General features: G+C 37.6%; 8 protein-coding genes and 1 non-coding gene across 9 annotated transcripts; 5 read left to right on the forward strand and 4 right to left on the reverse strand.

Annotated features, from left to right (window-relative positions):
• Positions 1–20: 20 nt before the first annotated feature.
• On the forward strand, positions 21–347 carry PET191 (Pet191p; the record flags this gene model as incomplete). Its single annotated transcript, XM_033911407.1, has 1 exon — positions 21–347. The coding sequence occupies one exon, from the start codon at positions 21–23 to the stop codon at positions 345–347; it is 327 nt and encodes a 108-aa protein (XP_033767298.1).
• A 325-nt stretch (positions 348–672) lies between these two features.
• Positions 673–3927, forward strand: RAD26 (DNA-dependent ATPase RAD26; the record flags this gene model as incomplete). Its single annotated transcript, XM_033911408.1, has 1 exon — positions 673–3927. The coding sequence occupies one exon, from the start codon at positions 673–675 to the stop codon at positions 3925–3927; it is 3255 nt and encodes a 1084-aa protein (XP_033767299.1).
• Positions 3928–4030: 103 nt separating this feature from the next.
• Positions 4031–6706, reverse strand: HUL4 (putative E3 ubiquitin-protein ligase HUL4; the record flags this gene model as incomplete). Its single annotated transcript, XM_033911409.1, has 1 exon — positions 4031–6706. One exon carries the CDS (start codon positions 6704–6706, stop codon positions 4031–4033), a length of 2676 nt encoding a protein of 891 aa, XP_033767300.1.
• Positions 6707–7253: 547 nt separating this feature from the next.
• MLO127 (Mlo127p) lies at positions 7254–10628 on the forward strand (the record flags this gene model as incomplete). Its single annotated transcript, XM_033911410.1, has 1 exon — positions 7254–10628. The coding sequence occupies one exon, from the start codon at positions 7254–7256 to the stop codon at positions 10626–10628; it is 3375 nt and encodes a 1124-aa protein (XP_033767301.1).
• A 434-nt stretch (positions 10629–11062) lies between these two features.
• Positions 11063–13393, forward strand: GEF1 (Gef1p; the record flags this gene model as incomplete). The annotated part of the gene is made up of 1 exon (XM_033911411.1): positions 11063–13393. One exon carries the CDS (start codon positions 11063–11065, stop codon positions 13391–13393), a length of 2331 nt encoding a protein of 776 aa, XP_033767302.1.
• A 152-nt stretch (positions 13394–13545) lies between these two features.
• URB2 (ribosome biogenesis protein URB2) lies at positions 13546–17178 on the reverse strand (the record flags this gene model as incomplete). Its single annotated transcript, XM_033911412.1, has 1 exon — positions 13546–17178. The coding sequence occupies one exon, from the start codon at positions 17176–17178 to the stop codon at positions 13546–13548; it is 3633 nt and encodes a 1210-aa protein (XP_033767303.1).
• Positions 17179–17357: 179 nt separating this feature from the next.
• On the forward strand, positions 17358–19592 carry NUP85 (Nup85p; the record flags this gene model as incomplete). Its single annotated transcript, XM_033911413.1, has 1 exon — positions 17358–19592. One exon carries the CDS (start codon positions 17358–17360, stop codon positions 19590–19592), a length of 2235 nt encoding a protein of 744 aa, XP_033767304.1.
• Positions 19593–19761: 169 nt separating this feature from the next.
• On the reverse strand, positions 19762–20817 carry POL32 (DNA polymerase delta subunit POL32; the record flags this gene model as incomplete). The annotated part of the gene is made up of 1 exon (XM_033911414.1): positions 19762–20817. One exon carries the CDS (start codon positions 20815–20817, stop codon positions 19762–19764), a length of 1056 nt encoding a protein of 351 aa, XP_033767305.1.
• Positions 20818–21121: 304 nt separating this feature from the next.
• SPAR_Jtrna18M lies at positions 21122–21193 on the reverse strand. Its single transcript has one exon. It is a non-coding gene; the product is annotated as a tRNA-Met (tRNA).
• Positions 21194–21859: the final 666 nt, after the last annotated feature.

A 21859-nucleotide genomic window follows, 5' to 3' on the forward strand; every position in this document is an offset into this window, starting at 1 on the left:
TTAGAAAATAAGGTCAAGAAATGGTTGCTAGTTGTAAGGACCAGAAGAAGGCAGTTGCCATATGTTTGCAGAGGTCGCCCTGTGTGATGATAGAGAGACACAACCCTCAGGAGTGTCTTGACAATCCGGAGCTGAACAAGGACCTTCCCGAACTTTGTATTGCTCAGATGAAGGCCTTTTTGGATTGTAAGCGAGGAATAGTCGACATGACTAAGCGGTTTACTGGTAACGCACCTCTGTCAACTGGCAAGTACGATCAACAGTACGAAAACTTGTGCAAAGGAAAGTTTGATCCGAGAGAGGAGATGGAAAAACTAAAACTTTTGAATAGTCAACAGAAAGACTGACTATTTACGAAATCGGCCTGTAAATATGTATATATATAAATACATGCGCCAAGCTCTTTTATTCGGTTTGTCCAGTAAAGTGCTTGCAATATATACGCATGTGGAGTCTTCAAGAACATTACGGTTTTTAAAAGTACGAAATAGAAGTAAGAAGAATGCACTACAACAAGTTCTGTAAGTGGAAGTTGTAATAAGTGCAAGTAAAATCTACATTACCTTCTATTTCAGTTAAGGGCGATGCAATAAAAGCTGAAGAAAAAAAAGAAGGGAAAAGATTGATGGTATCTCATGTATATAAGAACGCTCAGAAAAGCATATCTTAGTGATGGCAGATAAAGTGCAGCGAGACGGTACAAAACTTGAGAACGATGAGTCGCTAAGGGATTTGGGAGTTAACGTGCTCTCCCAGAGCAGTTTGGAGGAAAGAATAGCTAATGACGTAACCAACTTCAGTAACCTACAATCACTGCAGCAAGAGGAGACTCGTTTAGAACGCAGTAAGACTGCTCTACAGCGTTATGTCAGCAAGAAGAATCTTCTCACCAGGAAGTTGAACAATGCCACTAGGATATCTGTTAAGCAGAACCTCCGAGACCAGATCAAAAACTTACAATCTAGTGATATCGAACGGGTCCTAAGAGACATAGAAGACATCCAATCAAGGATCAAAGAGCTGAAAGGGCAGATAAATCAAGGTGCTGAAAACAGAGCTTCCAAAGAGGGATTTCAGAGACCCGGTGAGAGCGAGAAGGAGTTTTTGATCAGAACTGGTAAGATCACTGCATTTGGACACAAGGCTGGTTTTAGCTTAGATACTGCAAACACAGAGTATGTAGATGATGAGGAGCAGAAGGATAAGGATTTTGAAGTGGCGACAGAGCAAATGGTAGAAAACCTAACTGATGACGATGATAACCTCAGCGATCAAGACTTTCAAATGAGTGGTAGAGAAAGTGGGGACGATGATGAAGAAGAAAATGACGATGAAATTCTCGAAGACCTGGAGGATCTGCAGTCCAAAGATCAACCTAGTGAGGCAAAGGATGATGGGGATGAGTCATATTACCAAGCAAGGTTGAAAAGGTGGATACAACAACGTTCTGCTGGCAGTCAAAGGAGGCCAGGGTTGCCGGAATGGCGAAGACCTCATCCTAATATCCCCGACGCAAAACTTAATAGCAAATTCAAAATACCCGGTGAAATATACTCGCTATTGTTTAATTATCAAAAGACGTGTGTGCAGTGGCTCTATGAGCTTTACCAGCAAAACTGTGGCGGTATTATTGGTGACGAAATGGGTCTAGGGAAAACAATTCAGATTATCGCATTTATCGCAGCGTTGCATCATTCAGGTTTATTGACAGGTCCCGTATTGATTGTCTGTCCTGCAACTGTGATGAAGCAATGGTGTAATGAATTACATCATTGGTGGCCTCCACTGAGGGCGGTCATATTACACTCCATGGGCTCAGGGATGGCTTCTAACCAAAAATTCAAGATGGATGAAAATGACCTAGAGAATATGATAATGAATTCAAAACCAACCGATTTTTCGTACGAGGATTGGAAGAACTCATCAAGGACGAAGAAGGCTTTGGAATCAAGCTACCATTTAGATAAGTTAATAGATAAAGTTGTTACTGACGGGCACATTTTAATCACTACCTATGTTGGGTTAAGAATACATTCAGATAAGCTACTGAAAGTGAAATGGCAGTATGCTGTTTTAGATGAGGGACATAAGATTAGAAACCCAGATTCAGAGATTTCATTGACTTGTAAAAAATTAAAGACACATAATAGGATTATTCTTTCAGGAACACCAATACAGAATAATTTAACCGAACTTTGGTCGCTCTTTGATTTCATTTTCCCTGGTAAATTAGGAACTCTGCCCGTATTTCAACAGCAGTTTGTCATACCTATAAATGTGGGTGGTTATGCAAATGCAACGAACATACAAGTTCAGACAGGCTACAAATGTGCTGTTGCGTTGCGTGACTTGATTTCGCCGTATTTGCTACGTCGTGTGAAAGCTGATGTTGCTAAAGATCTGCCACAAAAGAAGGAAATGGTTCTTTTTTGTAAACTCACGAAATACCAAAGAAGCAAATATTTGGAGTTTTTACATTCTTCAGATCTGAATCAAATTCAAAATGGTAAGAGAAATGTTCTATTTGGTATCGATATTTTAAGGAAAATATGCAATCACCCCGATTTACTTGACAGAGAGACAAAGAGACATGATTCAAGCTACGGTGATCCCAAAAGATCCGGAAAGATGCAGGTTGTCAAGCAATTATTATTACTGTGGCATAACCAGGGCTATAAAGCCCTACTCTTCACTCAATCGAGACAAATGCTGGATATTCTAGAAGAATTTATATCAATGAAGGACCCCGATTTATCACATCTGAAGTACTTGCGAATGGATGGAACAACGAACATCAAAGGGAGGCAATCGTTGGTCGATCGCTTTAATAACGAATCTTTCGATGTATTCTTACTAACCACAAGAGTTGGGGGGCTAGGTGTTAATTTAACTGGTGCTAATAGAATTATCATTTTTGATCCAGACTGGAACCCATCTACTGATATGCAAGCCAGAGAAAGAGCATGGAGGATTGGGCAGAAAAGAGAGGTATCAATATATAGATTGATGGTGGGAGGCTCAATAGAGGAGAAAATTTATCATAGGCAAATATTCAAACAATTTTTAACCAATAGAATTTTGACAGATCCTAAGCAAAAGCGATTTTTTAAAATTCACGAGCTCCATGATTTATTTTCACTTGGTGGTGAAAACGGCTACTCCACAGAAGAATTGAACGAAGAAGTTCAAAAACATACTGAAAATCTAAAAAATTCTAAATCACAGGAAAGTGATGATTTTGAGCAACTGGTCAACTTATCTGGCGTCTCTAAGCTAGAAAGCTTTTATAGCGGTAAGGAGAAAAAAGAAAATAGCAAGTCAGAGGATGATAGATTAATCGAAGGGTTGCTAGGAGGAGAGAGTAATTTAGAAACCGTTATGAGTCATGATTCGGTTGTCAATTCGCACGCAAGCAGCTCTTCTTCAAATATAATTACAAAAGAAGCGTCTCGGGTGGCTAACGATGCGATAAATGCATTAAGGAAATCGAGGAAAAAAATTACCAAGCGGTATGAAATTGGGACACCTACTTGGACCGGAAGATTTGGTAAAGCAGGTAAAATCAGAAAGAGAGATCCGTTGAAAAACAGATTGACCGGATCAGCTGCCATTTTAGGCAATATTACAAAGTCACAAAGGGAGGCATCTAGGGAAGCTCATCAAGAAAACTACGACGATGACGTTAACTTTACAAGTTCCAGCGAACTTAATTCCAATACCAAGATGCTAGAAAATATTCGGAGATATTTGCAGCAACAAAATAACTTCTTCTCATCCAGTGTTAGCATACTTAACAGCATTGGTGTCAACCTTTCTGATAAAGAAGATGTTATCAAAGTTAGAGCGCTATTAAAAACCATAGCGCAGTTTGATAAGGAGCGTAGGGGGTGGGTACTCGATGAAGAATTTAGGAATAACAATGTTTGATGAAATTTCTGAATGGTCAGAGTACCCTTAATGTAATTTTATTCACAGATATATCTATAAAAATACATTATGTGTTATGTGCGTATGTATATTCTAAAAGCTTTTAGCGGAATCCATAACCTTCAGATTCATTAATTGCCCAAAGCAATTTCAGTTCCAGTTTTTTTTTCGAGGAATAACTCCATAAACATATTTCATTGAAGCACGTATGAGCCAATGGCAAATCATCACTGTCATGAGACCCTAGCAGGCTGATTTTAAATGGGATGGTAGAAATACCTGTTGCTGGTATACGATCAGATGCCGTTATAAATTGTAACAGTTTTTTCTGCAATGTATAGTCCCAACTTTCAATGATTTCCCAAAACCAACGAACCACTTTAGAATCATCAGAAAACCCACCTACATACTTCGTCACAGACCTTAAAGATTTAAAATCAAATTTAGTCTGTTCTTCATCACCGCATACTAATCTTTCCAGCTCTTCAGAATTAAATAATTTTATAGAATTGCATTCCGCGAAGACTCTTTTGAAACCTGAAACAAATTTATTATATTGTGGCTCAATGGACTTTTCTAGATAGAATTCTACCCATTTCGTGACAAAATCATGCTTGTTGCTTTGGGTTATTGGGAGGTTTTTGCCATTTTCACATAATTCCACCGTTACGTATTCTTTGCTCGATTTACTATCATTTAAAATCCAGTTGTTATTTCGATACGTAGTCTCGAAAGTTAAAGAAAAGACATCTTCGAAATCATCCTTTGTATAATTGAGCATTTTGATCAAGTTTCTACTTGTCTCTGGAAACAACTCTGAATAATCTTCAAAACTCAGAGACTCTGAGCATAATTTTTTGTAAAGTGCCTTTGGAAATTGTAAATCTAATATGGTGCTGTTGAAAATTGCTAACGCCATAACAACTCCGAACAAGTAATATAATTCTAGTTGAGAGTTTTTTTTTTTGGATTTGTCAAAATTTGGAGGGTCAATGGCAAACCATGAACGTGAGCTTTCCTTTATATAAATGAATAAACCATTCATTGGATTAAATAATGATTTTGTTAACAGGAAAAACCATTCTTTTCTCAACCCTCCCGCGTCAATTCCAGGCTCATTAACAAACTCTATTCTTAGCGATTTCAATAAATCGCCTTGATGCTCCTTAATACATCTCAATGAATCATGAGAGATAACGTCACGCCGTACCTTAATTTTGAAATAAACGTCTACTGATCTGCCTTTATCTAGGGAGATTAGAAAAGCTTGTTCAGCTTCATGCTCCATGATTCTACGAATTTCATATTCCATAATAGAAATTTTAATGCCGAGTGACAATATAAATGGATACTTACAAAAGGAAAACCCTTTTTTTGTCCTCGAATTTCCCCACTCTTCGATCAGTTGATTCATTTTTGTCTTTTGAGCTACTCCTCTCCAATGATCAAAATCCTGTCTATAGTCGATGAAGTCTAGTGTTATATTGTAAAAACTTTGTATCGACAAAGCTCTATGGCCATTTCTCCTCGTATTAGCCATATAATAGATGAACATCAATTTTGCCGCAGAGCAAATATGCCAATCTTCCTCATATTGAAAAATTTTAAACTTTATCTTATTATTGGCGGGATGCGTGATATCACTTTCCTTTTTTTCATCTGATAGTGCACTTATGGGTCTAGTACTCAGGAATTCATGGCCGGTAGTATGATGCCGACGAAGACGAGATCGCATCTCATCTTCAGGCTTTACGTTATTGTTGGCGGTTCTATTTGATAATTCGTTCGACAGTAGTCTGGAAAATTGGAAATTGATATATAAATTTAAAATCTCTACCTGATATGAGAAATTATCCGTAGGGGTTCGCCGTAATGATTGAATCAACTGTTGGGAGGTTTTTGTCGATAGATTAGACAAGTAGCCGATACACCGTTTGACCAACTCATAAGACACCGCCCTTATCTGCTGGGTTTCAAACGCATTTTTGCTCTTCCGATCTCTAATAAGGCAGCTTCGTATTGTGGGTATATTTAATATAATCAGCAACCAACGATACTGCGATATTTGCAATTTTTCTCCCTTATTAACCGTTATCCTTTTCAATAGATCGTTACAGCAACACAGCATACTATAATACGGTTTCCTTGTAGGCAGAGTGAATAATATACAGTAAAAGTTTTGTAAAGCCTCGTAGTTTATCATCTTTACATTTCTTTCGGCATCGTGCACCAAAAACGACCTATTTAAAACGCTGATATCATGAAATCTATCCAGTAAATAGGTTATTACCGGCTGGAAAATCAACCCCTTTCTTTCTTTATCTAGAATCCCAATTTTCTTGAGTCGTTGTAAATCATCATGGCACCTTCCTACCACCATCTGTAAGCCCTCTAAGGTGCACGAAATATGTGTACTGGATTCCAGATTACTGCTAATCGTTGGCTCCTTTATAATAACGGTTACTTGGCATGCACTGCATCGAAATTTTTTTATGGAGTCTGGGAACCGTAGCGGGATACCACAACAGAGGCAATCGAGTGAAGATAAGCAAGATTTAGTTTCTTCTTCCGTTACGCATGCCTGAGAGATCCGTTTGCCCTTGCTATTTGGACAACCTCCGTCCTTTACCCTAGCGGCTAAAGACCGTTCCGACATGCGCCTTCCTGATTTGGATACCGTGTTTCTCGTGTGGGCTACAGAATGTGATAGTAATTCTTTGGACATAGATCCATCTCTACTGTCTCTTTTCGCATTAAGCTTGCCGAAGAAAGAAACCATTTCTTGTTTTCACTTTACCTATCCGACGTCGTCTTCTTCTTCGAGAGATAAGCAACGTAAAATTCACCAATTCCCTTAAAAATGTGTACCTTTCTGCTGAAAGTCAAGAAACGCATGCAAAAAATTGCCCCTATCTAGCAAATTCTCGAATGTATTTATCTACTTGTACCACATGGGCGGTTATACCTGACTCTTCAAAAAACCCTGTAACCTCCATTTTTTTCCTTTATTTGGGGCAATCACAAAAAAGGGTCCCAGAAAGATATGACCCTACTCTCTTTTTGTCCTATTTAAAAACGCTAAAGGATACAAGTTTCAAACTAGACCTCGGTTAACCATGAGTCTTGACTCGTAGACGTCGCTCCCCTCTCTGCAATCACATTAAGTTGAGATGATCGTATACCTTCCGTGGGAGCACTTATTGACTTGACAAGAGAGCTCATGATAGACAGGAACGAGAGTCAGGGTAATTGGATCGTGGCAGGATGCAGCCAAGAGAAACGATGCAAACGGAAAGTTGCCAAGGGATGTGTGTGTCTAATTTCTTATGCTAGCAGGGAGGATTCGTATGATTCGTATAGCAATGTCTGACAACATTATAGTGAGCGAGGTCAATGGTCCGCAGGAAGTAGTCAAATGTTTTGTTAGGGAAGAAGATGGACTCGAAGGGCAGAGTCGAAAATTGGTGGTCATAGGGCTAGAGTATATAGATGTGTTTGAAGGTATAGAACAAGATGAGGCGCGCAAGGTGTTAAGACTCAGGACCTACGGATGTACAGTGGCAGCATTTTATTATAAAGACCATACTGCACCGAACCGAAGATTGTATATTCTATTGAAGGCTACGGGACGGTTGGATTTCATCGACCTTGATTACAAATTGGTGAAATCTCTGGAAACAGGAATCGATCAGGTGAGATCAGAGCCAAAGTTCTTTTTTCAAGATCCACTACGAGCAGCTTTGGTTTTCAATTTGTCTTGCACTGAAATTTACGAAATTCCCACTGACGACATTCTTTGTCTAGTAGAAACGGACGTTAAATTGAGCTATATCACGTCCTCGCCGATAGTGTCCATAGATGAGTGTATAAATTTCAACGATATTTTAGACAAGGATGTCTTTACGTTGTCGATTCTCACACATACGTACAATGAGACTGAATATCAGTTGGAAGCATGCGTGTGCGTATTCGAGCCTAAACCAGCCAAAGGGGCCAAGTGGCAAAGAACTGCTAACTTATCCTTTGCGGAGAAAGCAAAGGCCTCACAAATACTTTTGAAATCGGTTGCTAATATTGGCCATTTTGTCTTTACGCCATGGAAAACCTATTTCATCAAGCATGCATTGTCATCGAAACAAACTATTGATGGTAAAACGATAGGTAAAATGTATCAAGGGCCTGGTGCCTTTGAACCTAATAGCACAGAAAGAATGGAGCTTTTGCAGCCTATTCTAGCGGATGCTACATCGAATCATTTAACATTTACATTCGTGACCAATACTGCATTTATGATAACGTGCAGGATGAATGCAATCCTAAGCAGTTTCGAAGACGATACGTATATCTGGGGAAGTGCCTTATATGAGAAATTTCCCATCAATGATGGTACTCTACTCGATCACTACCTTTCGGCGTTTTTCGATGAGAAGTGTTGGATACTGGTGTGCCCGAAGGGCCATCTTACAGTGCACTCAATCGGAAACAAAGCAAATGGTAATACCGTTGCTCTTGGTTCTTTGGTTTGCAAATCAACTCTGTATTCCGATTTCATAGGAAACTTCACACGGTCTCATTTATCTTGCGGATCATTACATAATGGGCAGGGATACTTGAGTTTGAAATATCGATCGTATGGAAACATTTTTGCTTCCGCTTCCATGAAGCTACTCTTCAAAACTAAAGACGGTGCTCCTCATCAAGTTTACTCTACAAGAAAAGGTATCTATTGGGCAGACGTGAATAATAATATTTACAAAGATAGTGAGCGAATAGACTCAGAAATAGGTGGCAGTTTTATTGCTACTAAAGATGGAGCCTTACTGAAAGATAACACTATCGTTGCTTTGGCTCCAATTCGAAAAGATAATGAGTGCAATTATGTGTATGTTACAAAGCAAGGTTACTTGAGATGGAGTTGCTCAAAAGCTTATTATCGGATTCAAAACATAAAAACTAATTTGACTATAGAGAATTGCTTTATATCTGCCATTTCTAGGAAATGTTCTTTTTTGACAGTACTTGTGTTGAATGATGAAATAATGGTATTTGATCGCTACAATCGATCGAGAAGCCAGAAAGCGGTTTTCCATAGACTTTCTGATTTAGCGTCCATTTTCCTATATGAATACGAAAGTACAGTTTACATTTTCATATCTGACACTGAAGGAAATCTTTGCATTATGAAACTGGCAACGTTTGAAATCGTGGAAGAGTTTAAAATTTGTAAGAAGAAGTTGCAATTCTGCGAAGTGCCTAATTCAGATTACGTTTTTATATATACGACAGATACTACTGTCCTTTTCAAGCCATGTAAAGTAAAAGGTAGATTTGAAATCCAAGAGGTATATGCACCATATCGCATAAGCTACTTGATACCTGGAGAAAAAGACGACTCAGTTGTTATGGTTACTCTTCAAGGTAAATTTTATGACGTACATGTTCCTAGTACTGTTGGAATGGCTACGTTTGGCTCTAAGTTTGAGCAAGTTCCAAAAACCTGTCTCAAATTTATAACCTTGGAATCTTCATCAAGGTACGTGATTGTAGCGGCTGTGCCAGTAGCAAATCAATTGCAGGACAAGTATTCTGAAATTTATGTTTACGATGTTAAACATTTCAAAAACATTTCTGCATTCAATCTTTCTAGTATCAACAATGATATCAAAAGCATAAAATATGAAAACGTTTTGATATCAGATATAATTGCTGTACCCATTCTCAAAAGAACCGAAGCATTGGGGAAAAAAAAGACTTCTGAACTGTATAAAGAAGTGATTTTCAATTCATGTATCTTGGTGTCTTTAAATTTAGACTCAATAGACGATGTTGACAGTAGCAATATGAATAACCTATTGTTATTTTCATTCGATGAGGAATCAGGATCCATAGATTTCCTTTTTGGGATTAACACGGGGTTCCCGATTACTGGCTTACATAACTACTACAATGGTTGTATCTTGGTTTATGGGGAGTCTATGCAGGCCTACCAACTGAACTATTCAGTTCATGATAATAAGTTCAGTATTGAGCAGGTTTCAAATATATTGAATATTTCTGGTGTTGCAATAACATCATCTATATTTTTTGATAAAAGGAAGGCAAAGATGGCTAGGAAACAGCAGAATATAGGCACATGGATATATTTGGAAAAAATGGTTTCACTTGACATACGGAAGGGTATGATGAGGTTCAATGTCATTCACACAACGGATGGAAATATGGATAAGGTTCATCTACAAGTGCAGCCTCTAGATTCACTTGAGAGGGACCTTATCAATAGCATCACTGACAGTGGGAAAATACTCACTGGTGCAGCGACTGTAACTTTCAAGAATATTAGATACCTACTAATTTCGTATGGTGGTCAAAAACTCAGGTTATTTAGTTTGGAACTTGATGGTGAGGAGGAAATAGACGAAGGTGTGTACCACGTTGGTGCGCCAGTAACAACCATAAACTCTGTGAGAACTACTGACTCCAGAATGAGCACATTTTTAGGCGAGCCTACATTTACACCCTTATTCTTGGTAACTACCTTGTCTAACGGCTGTTATGTGATCGGCTTCATACACAAGGAGTCAGATATCTCATTGTATATGTTATCAGAAGAGAAAGCTGTTTTTGCAAGGCGACCGGGTCAAAAGTTCTTCGGCTTTCTTGATCCTCAAATGGATGATCATATTGTAATATCCGGAAGTTAGTTTTCTGCGTTATAATATATACGCTTACAAATTTTCTTTTCCTACCTTGATTTAGTTTTAAGCAAAATTTATGAAACATTGTCGTTTTTTGTTTGTGTTTGACGAAAGCTGTTTCTAAAATACACGTTAAAATATAGCTATGACTGCTGTCGAATAGATTGCAAGATTGGAGGCTGACCGAAAATAATATTTATCACTCACTAAATAAGATTGTTATATCGTAATTGTTCCTAAAGAAGGCTTTACATTGATCATCATTACTAATAAATAGATTCATATGATTTTTCAGCTCTAAGGATAGAGGGAGGTGTCGCGATTTCGAACTCATAAAAAAAAAGGAAAAGCACCGCCTGTTCTCAAATCTTCATCAAACCACACCATATAGAAAGGCCTGTGAATGTTGATCTTACATAATATAGAAGCACTTGACACTAATGCCAACCACTTATGTGCCAATAAATCAACCAATTGAGGATGGTGAAGATGTCATTGATACGAATCGATTCACTAATATTCCAGAAACGCAAAATTTCGACCAATTTGTTACGATTGATAAGATTGCAGAGGAAAATAGACCATTGTCTATAGACTCCGATAGGGACTTCCTTAATTCAAAATACCAGCATTACCGAGAAGTTATATGGGATCGTGCAAAAACATTCATCACATTAAGTTCCACGGCCGTGATTATTGGCTGTATAGCTGGTTTCCTCCAGGTCTTTACAGAAACTCTGGTTAATTGGAAAACGGGTCATTGTCAAAGAAACTGGTTACTTAATAAATCATTCTGCTGTAACGGCGTGGTAAATGAAGTTAGCTCCGTAAGTAATTTATTACTGAAAAGGCAAGAATTCGAATGCGAAGTGCAGGGGGTTTGGATCGCCTGGAAGGGGCATGTGTCGCCTTTCATAATTTTCATGCTTTTGTCAATCGTTTTTGCTCTAATTAGCACGCTGTTAGTCAAATATGTTGCTCCTATGGCTACTGGTTCAGGAATCTCGGAAATTAAGGTATGGGTATCGGGTTTTGAATACAACAAGGAATTTCTGGGTCTGTTAACATTAGTCGTTAAAAGCGTTGCCCTTCCTTTGGCTATCTCTTCGGGATTAAGTGTAGGTAAAGAAGGGCCCTCCGTTCATTATGCAACCTGTTGTGGTTACTTACTTACCAAATGGCTACTAAGAGACACTTTAACGTATTCTACACAATATGAATATCTAACTGCAGCCAGTGGAGCAGGTGTTGCGGTTGCCTTTGGTGCCCCTATTGGTGGCGTCCTTTTTGGTTTAGAAGAGATTGCTTCTGCGAATAGGTTCAACTCTTCTACTTTGTGGAAATCTTATTATGTCGCTTTGGTTGCCATAACTACTCTGAAGTACATCGATCCATTCAGAAATGGCAGAGTTATTCTCTTCAATGTAACATATGATAGAGATTGGAAAGTACAAGAGATCCCGATCTTTATCGCCTTGGGGGTCTTTGGTGGTTTGTACGGGAAATATATTAGTAAGTGGAATATCAACTTTATTCATTTTCGCAAAATGTATTTGTCTTCATGGCCAGTTCAAGAAGTGCTTTTTTTGGCGACGCTTACTGCTTTAATCTCTTACTTCAATGAGTTCTTAAAATTGGACATGACAGAAAGTATGGGTATATTGTTTCATGAATGTGTCAAAAACGACAACACCTCAACCTTTGGTCATAGGTTATGCCAGCTGGATGAAAATACACATGCTTTTGAGTTTTTGAAAATTTTTACTTCACTATGCTTTGCTACTGTTATCAGGGCTTTGTTGGTGGTGGTATCGTATGGCGCTAGAGTTCCTGCCGGAATTTTTGTTCCTTCAATGGCAGTCGGGGCCACATTTGGACGCGCAGTAAGTTTACTGGTAGAGAGGTTTATTAGCGGCCCTGCTGTTATTACTCCAGGTGCTTATGCATTCTTAGGGGCAGCCGCTACCTTGAGCGGGATAACTAACTTGACCTTAACTGTGGTGGTAATAATGTTCGAGCTGACGGGTGCTTTCATGTATATCATACCCGTTATGATCGTAGTGGCAATAACAAGGATAATTTTAAGCACGTCGGGTATTTCTGGTGGTATTGCTGACCAAATGATTATGGTTAATGGCTTCCCTTATTTGGAAGACGAGCAGGAAGAGGAAAACTTGGAAGAGTACACTGCAGAGCAGCTTATGTCCTCCAAATTAATTACTATCAATGAAACCATTTACCTTTCCGAACTTGAATCTTTATTGTACGATTCAGCGTCTGAATTTTCTGTGCATGGTTTTCCAATAACTAAAGATGAGGATAAGTTTGAGAAGGAAAAAAGATGTATTGGCTATGTTCTAAAAAGGCACCTAGCCAGTAAAATAATGATGCAAAGCGTAAATAGTACCAAAGCTCAAACAACATTGGTATACTTCAATAAATCTAACGAAGAGTTAGGTCATCGTGAAAACTGCATCGGATTTAAGGATATTCTGAATGCATCGCCAATCACGGTGAAGCGGGAGGTACCAGTGACATTGTTGTTCCGTATGTTTAAAGAGCTAGGTTGTAAAACTATCATCGTTGAAGAAAGTGGAATATTAAAGGGTTTGATCACCGCCAAGGATATCTTGAGGTTCAAAAGAATAAAGTATCGTGAAGTACACGGTGCGAAATTCACATATAATGAAGCACTTGATAGAAGATGTTGGTCAGTTATCCATTTTATAATCAAAAGATTTTCCCCTAATCGAAATGATAACATTATATAATTAGACGTTTAAGTAATTTTTAAGGCACTAGTATAGATTATTCAAAACTATATGATACAGGCTTTCAGTTTTTCTTTGTTCGAGCTCCGTCAACTTACTATTTAACGTGAGCTAAGATATGCCAATCGAAAATACACATTCAAAGATACGACTTAATCTTCACGCCATTTACCGATTTTTTTATACTGGAGGTAAAGAGTTTTGAAATATTGCTTCCCTGGTGTATCAAGGAAAGCATTCAATTGACTTAACTCATTCTGAGATAATATATCAAAAATCGCATGAATACCAGGCTGCAGACTCTTTTTTATGTTTAAATTGAACTGCGTCGTAATAGATAACTGTACATATTTCGTTAAAACCACAAGTACATTTTTCCTAATGGACTGTTTTATTAAACTTATCTTGGAGCTCAAGTTATTTTTTGATCCATTTTGAGGGTTTGATACATTATAAGGTTCACAGTAGTTCGTTATTAATCTGGCTACAGCGTCTGCTGAATCTGTACGCAATGTATCATCATGCATTGCTACTGTTTCTAGTAACTGGCAAAGAACAGAGTTGATTAAATGGTGTCGATTGGAAAACTTAAACCTGTGTACTAATAGTATATGATCTATTACTTCGACAATATTAACAAATCCTTCATTGATTTCAATCGTTGACTCACGGTCTATTATAACGGCAAGGGTTTTTAAACAGAAAGGAAGCAGCATCTCAATACAATATTGACTAAATAGCCAGGGTTTCGAAACCAAAAGCTCCTTGATAGCATTAAACAGCAGGAAGAATGACTTGTAGCCAAATTTTTCAATGTCGCAACTGGTATAGGCTTCAAGTAAAGCAATCACGAATAGATGGTGACCAAGGCTATTGTCCCTTGAGATCCTTTTCGACATTATGATAAAAATCCTCACAAATTTTTCGGCACAAGATTGGCTTATGGTGGAAAACGATTTAGCGCTGTTCCAGAGTAGGCGATTAAATGCATCAGGACCTCTTTTAAGACTTTCTTCCAAGCAAAAGCCCAAAGCAGGATCGCACTTATCTGTATGGTTAATATTCAAATATTCTGCAAAAATGTATTCCAACTTATCTTCTGCAAGAAGTGAATGAACCAAAAACATTTCCTGTTCTTCTGGTGCATGGTGTACTTTCTCAGAACGATATCGAAGCATGATTTTAGAGAACAGTTCCATAATTTCCGCTTTGTGCTTAGAAATATCACCTTGTCCAGCCGTTATGATGTTGTACAATGTAGACATTGATATTCTGAAAAGGGGGACTGCTTTAGAATCACATTCTTCTGAGTACTTTTTCAAAATTTCCACAGTATAACTAACTACCAAATCTTGTACATCTCTATGTTTGTTATCCGGTTTCAAAAATTTTGCGACAGTAAAGCCAGCAATAATCAGCTTGTTATCACAATTGGACAATGCAATTGACTTTTTGATGATATTGTAACCAGATTCCAAGAACTTTTGACTCACAGGTTCTTTTGCCTGCGACAGATGATTAGTCCAAACTTTTTCGAAAATGGATTCTTTGTCTTCCATTTTTATTTCTTCATGATCTGTTTCTGAAATTATCATTTCCGGGCTAATTATGGTTTTCTCACATAACTCATAGAAGTTTGTTTCAATATTAGTTTTGAAGGTTGGGCTTGATAATAAATGAAGGATGCATTTTCTAGCAGCGGCACCAGAGCAAAATGATTCGTTCGTTAGGTTGTTAATGAGAGTCACTCTAACATTTTTGTTGATGCATTGGATAGGAATTTGAACCAAAGCTTCTAAAGCAAAATTTTGATGATACGATGAAGCAAGCTTGTTTATTAAAGCATGCATGATGTTCGCCTCTTCGAAAATGTCGTCACTGTTTAATATCAAATACAAATTTTTCGAATTTGATAATAACGAATCAATCAAAGAAGAGATTTGCTCTCTTGTGAAGTTGTTGTTAACTAATGTTGCAAATTTGGACACAATAGAAAATGATAAGTTTGATTTACTTTCGTTGTCAAGGATTTCAAAGTGCTTCATGAACTTTTCTAACGCACCAGAAAGATCGAACGAGATATACTCTCTTAATTTGAAGCAATAAAAGAACAGTTCTTCAAGATGTCCTGATGTAATATCAAAAATATCGGAAGACAATATGTAATCAATTTTTTCTAGTTCCTCTGCAGGGACAATGTCATCGTAGACTTCCATTATATGATATTTTAGGTCCCATTGAAGACTGTTATCAAATGATTCCAAAGTAAATACTTGGGATAAAACAGGCTTTAACTCATCCAGAGTTGTGTGAGATGCGCCTCCTGATAGCCCTTCTAAGCATATGCGTATTAGATATAAGGGAACTCTATTGGTGGAATCGTGATTGACTTGGTCAAGCAGAGTTTGCAGTAGATTTTTCCATTGTAATGAAGATAACGTGAACAATTGCTTCGTTGTTGACTTAACATATGCAGGATAATTTATTAAAAAATAGGAATCGGGTCCTTTTCCCGAACAGTACTCATTTATTTTGGCAAAAAAATTTGGTAATTCTCTTGCATTAGCGTGTGATTGAATTGTTAAGTCCCAAATACGAGAAGAAAAGAGAGGATCCGTAAAATGTTCCAACTGAATCAACTCAAGTAGACGGAAAGTATGTTTAATAGCAACCTCGATATCCAATTTCAAGATTGTTGGTATTAACAATAAAACGCCATTTTCGTTACTCGACGTTAATGTTTCAAGTAATAATGATTCTAAAAACTCTTGAGACACGGTTTTCTTTGATTCCGATAAAAGAGTCAGAAATCGACATTCTAAACTGGGGTTCTTGGCAGCCAAAATTGTGAAGATAGCTTCTAATTGAGCAAAATTGTCTTTGGATAGGAAATCGACGAAGTTAGCAAAATAGTAATAAGCCATATCGTCGGTAATTTCCGATGCATTTTCTTGGACAAACTTTTTATTTAATTTCATATAATCCACGCGTGGTTGTAAAAGGAATCTGCCCATAAAATTAGATAGGCGAATATAGGATCGATTTGAAGTCACGGGATGTTTAATCTGTGCAGAATATCTTAAACTTGGTAGTAGCATGTGCTTGCAGTAACAAGAAGCAATTTTGTTGTCCGTTGTAGTAATATTGTCAATGTGAGTTAAATTGCAGGCATCTTGCAAATATGAAAACGCAAAGTCGGTAGTTGAACACGAACTTAATCCATTTATAACTTGTTCTAACAATTGAAAAGACTCTTCAACAGAAAAATTGACTATCAAGTAGTCATTAATCGCAAAAAATGCTTTCATAAACGAAATGCCGTGGCTCAATTTGTCTTTAGGCCACAAGTAAAATGTCCTTATCATTACAGGAACAGTCTTCAGTTTTTTGATTAGTTTTTTTATTGAAATTGGATCATCAATTGCATCCAATAATTTCCTGAAAGTTATCCAAGTATATTCACTGGTCTTGAAATCGTCCAAATTTCCATTGTTGAGTCTATCAATGAGTAAATCTAAGACAAAAATCTCTTTATTTGGGAAGTAGACTTCTAAATTATCAAATTTTGAGACTATTTGGGCAATTTGATGGGGTTTTGTACTCGTCGAACGTAGTAATTTCGACAAATCTTGGGCATTATCCGGGATGGGTAGTTCTTCAATGAGGTCGCCCATGTTATCTGAAAATGCAGTGTGCTCTCTGTTTTCAAATAACAGCCAATGGTAGGTTAAATTTACGCTAAAGAAGTTCCTACAGTAGTAATCAATGCTGTAAGCAGCAATCATGCGCCCTCTAAGAGATCATTTTGAGATGAGCTAAAATGAAATTTTTCAGATCGCGCACGACGGAGAATTTTTAGTTACACGGAAATCAAAGCTTTGTACAAGCTACAGTGGTATGGACACATTGAACATAATATTTCGGATTGAGTCAATAAGGGTAAACCAGAAAGCAATAATCAAATATGGCGGTCGATGATTCAGACCAATTACTTATGGACGTCGATCAATTGGATTTTTTAGACGACGGAACGGCGCAAGTTAGTGATCACAAGATTGATGAAGAGGAACAATTATATGAAAGGGACCCAGTCAGTGGGGTTATCCTGGTTCCTATGACTGTAAATGATCAACCAATTGAAAAAAATGGAGATAAATTGCCTTTGAAGTTCATACTGGGGCCACTTTCCTACCAAAATATGGGATTCATAACTGCAAAAGATAAATATAGCCTTTATCCTGTCAAAATTCCCAGAGTAGATACCAGTAAAGAGTTTTCTACGTACGTTTCAGGTTTATTCGAAATATATCGTGATTTGGGTGATGACAGAGTGTTTAATGTACCAACGATTGGAGTTGTTAATTCTAGTTTCGCAAAGGAGCATAATGCAACAGTAAACTTGGCTATGGAGGCAATTCTGAATGAATTGGAAGTATTTATTAGCGGCATCAAGGACCAGAATGGGAGATTGAACAGATTTTATGAGTTAGAAGAATCTTTAACCATTTTGAACTGTCTGAGAACAATGTACTTCACACTAGATGGTCAGGATGTAGAAGAGAACAGACCAAAATTTATTGAGTCACTGTTAAACTGGATTAATAGATCAGACGGTGAACCAGATGAAGAATATATTGAACAAGTATTTTCGGTGGAAGATTCGACGCCCGATAAAAAAGTATTCGAAACACAATATTTTTGGAAGCTTTTGAATCAGCTAGTATTAAGAGGCTTGCTCCCCCAAGCTATAGGTTGCATTGAAAGATCAGATCTTTTACCATATTTGAATGATACATGTGCAGTCTCATTTGATGCAGTAAGTGACTCTGTAGAACTCCTGAAACAATATCCAAAAGATTCATCCAGTACATTTAGAGAATGGAAAAATTTGGTGCTAAAATTGGGTCAGGCCTTTGGTAGTTCTGCTACTGATATTTCCGGTGAATTGCGGGATTATATTGAAGATTTCTTGTTAGTAATGGGCGGAAATCAACGGAAAATTTTGCAATATTCAAGGACGTGGTATGAATCCTTTTGTGGGTTTTTATTATACTATATCCCCTCATTAGAATTATCAGCGGAATATTTACAAATATCACTGGAATCTAATGCCGTTGATGTAACAAATGATTGGGAGCAATCATGCGTCGACATAATTAGTGGTAAGATACATTCTATTCTACCGGTAATGGAATCTTTAGATAGTTGCACAGCAGCATTCACCGCTATGATTTGTGAAGCAAAAGGTTTAATAGAGAATGTGTTTGAGGGTGATAAAAGTATTGGTGAATACGATAATGAAGATAACGAATTACTTGAGGATCTATTCTCTTATAAGAACGGTATGGCATCTTATATGTTAAACAGCTTCGCTTTCGAGTTGTGTTCACTGGGTGATAAGGAACTATGGCCCGTTGCCATTGGATTGATAGCTTTATCTGTTACTGGGACGAGAAGTGCAAAGAAAATGGTGATTGCAGAACTGCTTCCACATTATCCATTTGTTACGAATGATGACATTGAATGGATGCTAAGCATATGTGTAGAATGGAGATTACCAGAAATAGCGAAGGAAATATACACCACGTTGGGCAACCAAATGCTATCGGCACACAATATTATTGAAAGTATCGCAAATTTCAGTAGAGCTGGCAGATATGAATTGGTGAAGTCATATTCATGGCTATTATTTGAAGCTTCGTGCATGGAGGGCCGGAAGTTAGATGACCCCGTGTTAAATGCTATTGTGAGCAAAAATGCAGCTGCAGAGGATGACGTTATAATACCAAAAGATATTTTAGACTGTGTAGTGACGAATGCCATGCGTCAAACTTTAGCGCCATATGCCGTTCTGTCACAATTCTACGAGCTGAGAGACAGAGAGGATTGGGGCCAAGCATTACGTCTATTGCTTTTGCTAATTGAGTTTCCTTATTTACCAAAGCATTACTTGGTTTTACTTGTGGCGAAGTTCCTGTACCCAATTTTCCTTTTAGATGATAAGAAGCCAATGGATGAAGAATCAGTGGCGACAGTAATTGAAGTTATAGAAACTAAATGGGATGAAGCAGATGAAAAAAGCTCAAACTTATATGAAACTATCATTGAAGCAGATAAAAGTTTACCTAGTAGCACGGCGGGGCTTTTGAGAAATTTAAGAAAGAAATTAAACTTCAAATTATGTCAAGGCTTCATGTAAATCAATACAGTAATGTCCTTCGGATGTTATATTAGGATATGAAGAAACTAAGTAAATTGAAATAACAATATATATATTGATTCTATTTTTTTCTACCTTGTGAGTTGACCTTTTGGACTATATACTATATCACAATTTGTAATGAAAAGCACTTGGGAAAGAAAGAATATTACTTAGCTTTTCTTTTGAAAAAGCTTTCTAACGTCCCTTGCTTTTTTAGTCTTTTGTTCGATGACGGCGTTTCTTGTTGTTTTGAAGAAGACAATGCCCTTTTGACCACTGGTGATGGTTTGCGTGGTGGTGTAGAAGTTGCGGGCCTCTTTGTAACAATATACCCGTCTTCATCGATAAATGAGGAACGTTCTTCTTCAGATTTAGGTTCTTTTGAATCTTCTATCTCAGAAGGCGTTGGTTGCTGTACTTTGGGTACGTCCATGAGTGAATCATCTGCAGTCGTTTCTAACAAGTCCTCCAAAATATCGTTGTTTCTGTCCTTGTCATCGCTGATATCTTTTTCAGGTGAGTTAGGGTGGGACCGTTCACCCACTTTTTCTACACCATCTAGGTCATCTTCAACAAAAAGGTTATTTAACTCCTTCATTTGAGCTTCCCTTTCGGGGTTCTTTTTATTTACCTTTTGCATATTCTCCTCTCTCCTTTTACGTAGTTCATTTTGCCTAGAGATTTCCTTGTCATCTCTATCCTTTTTCATCTTAGCCAACAGTGCAGTGGACCTGAGACCCATGTCTTTGGATTTGGATTTCTTTCCGGTTGCTTCTTCTGGCGTAGTTTTCGATCTTGCTGTGGGCCTCACCAAAGGTTTAGACTTCTCTTCTAAAGTCTTGGTTCTCTCTACAACTTTCGGTGTTTCAGAAACTTTGAGTTCGTATGAATTTTTGATGGTTAAACAATCCTTCTGATCGATGATGTTGTAATATGGTATGAAACTGTTCATCGGGTTGAAAGCATAGATGAAGCAATCGATTATTGAATCTTTCGGTGGAATATTGGCAACATCATGTATAATCTTAATTGTTTGGTCTTTATAGCAGCACATAACTACACAGTTGTATTTGGCATTGGTGGTTTGTTTGTAATAGTCAAACATCAATTTCTTGGCCATTGATGGGCTGATCTTCAAGTGGTGAATTAAATCCGTAAAAAGTACGGGTTTTACTTCAGTGAACAGCTTTTCATTTATGAAAGATGACGTCTTTTGATCCATTAATTAGCGATTGATTACAGTAATGCCTATCCTCTGATCGTTTGACTTTATAGAGGACTACTCAATCATATTAATTCCGATGTGATGAACTACTGGGCACTTTTCAAATTAAGAAAGTTTCGCGTGTTCAGCTCCATACGCGTTTACTACTTTCGTCGAAAAGTAACAGTGTAATAGAAAATGAGACTACACTGTTAGAACAATCTTTTTAAAACAACTCTATCGATGGAGTGTGCTGTATTGAGTTATTCTGATCGACATCTCTGTAAGCATAACACCAAAAAAAAAAACCAAAAATTAAGCTTAGCGCCGCTCGGTTTCGATCCGAGGACATCAGGGTTATGAGCCCTGCGCGCTTCCACTGCGCCACGGCGCTTAGCATTTATGAATTTCTCGGTTTTCAATATTTGGTACATGAGCATTTCTAATACTTCATACTAACGTTGACTGAAACTCCTGTGAAACCTTAGAAAGAATACCGCTATGAAATACACAGTATTGTGTACGTCAGGTGAGGCTCTCTCTTCCCAAATTGAATTACCCAAACTTATAAATACCTCAGCGATTAGTTAGATTGGAGGCTTCGCTCTTCCACCTAGTGTAACTTGAATCTTGTATAGAATATATAGGAAAAGTTACATTCTGTGAATCAAGTTGATAATAAGTTCTGAGAACGAGTTGCTCTCCTAAGGATATAAGGATTGCCAAGGCACCCGGTATTAACGGATGTCTGTGATACAACAAATTTTGAAAGCTTGGAATATATCCAAAGCTTAAAACGTAATATACGAGGCATGCAGCTTTAACAATTAAGTCGATCTAAAACACCTTGTTGGAACAACAATCATCTCTTGCCCATCAACTTTCAGTACAGGAGATTGAGAATATGCTTAATGTTGGTGGCAGGTTTGTTGATATGTGGTGGAATGAGAATCAACTATCATCTTTTGACTAGTATTCATATTTGTTGGAATGAAATTCTAATATCATCTATTTAATAGTATATTATAATATGCGGTGCAAGAGGATGACATAAAGATTG

Source organism: Saccharomyces paradoxus, chromosome X (genome assembly GCF_002079055.1).
Source record: "Saccharomyces paradoxus chromosome X, complete sequence".
Classification (NCBI taxonomy): Eukaryota; Fungi; Ascomycota; class Saccharomycetes; order Saccharomycetales; family Saccharomycetaceae; genus Saccharomyces; species Saccharomyces paradoxus.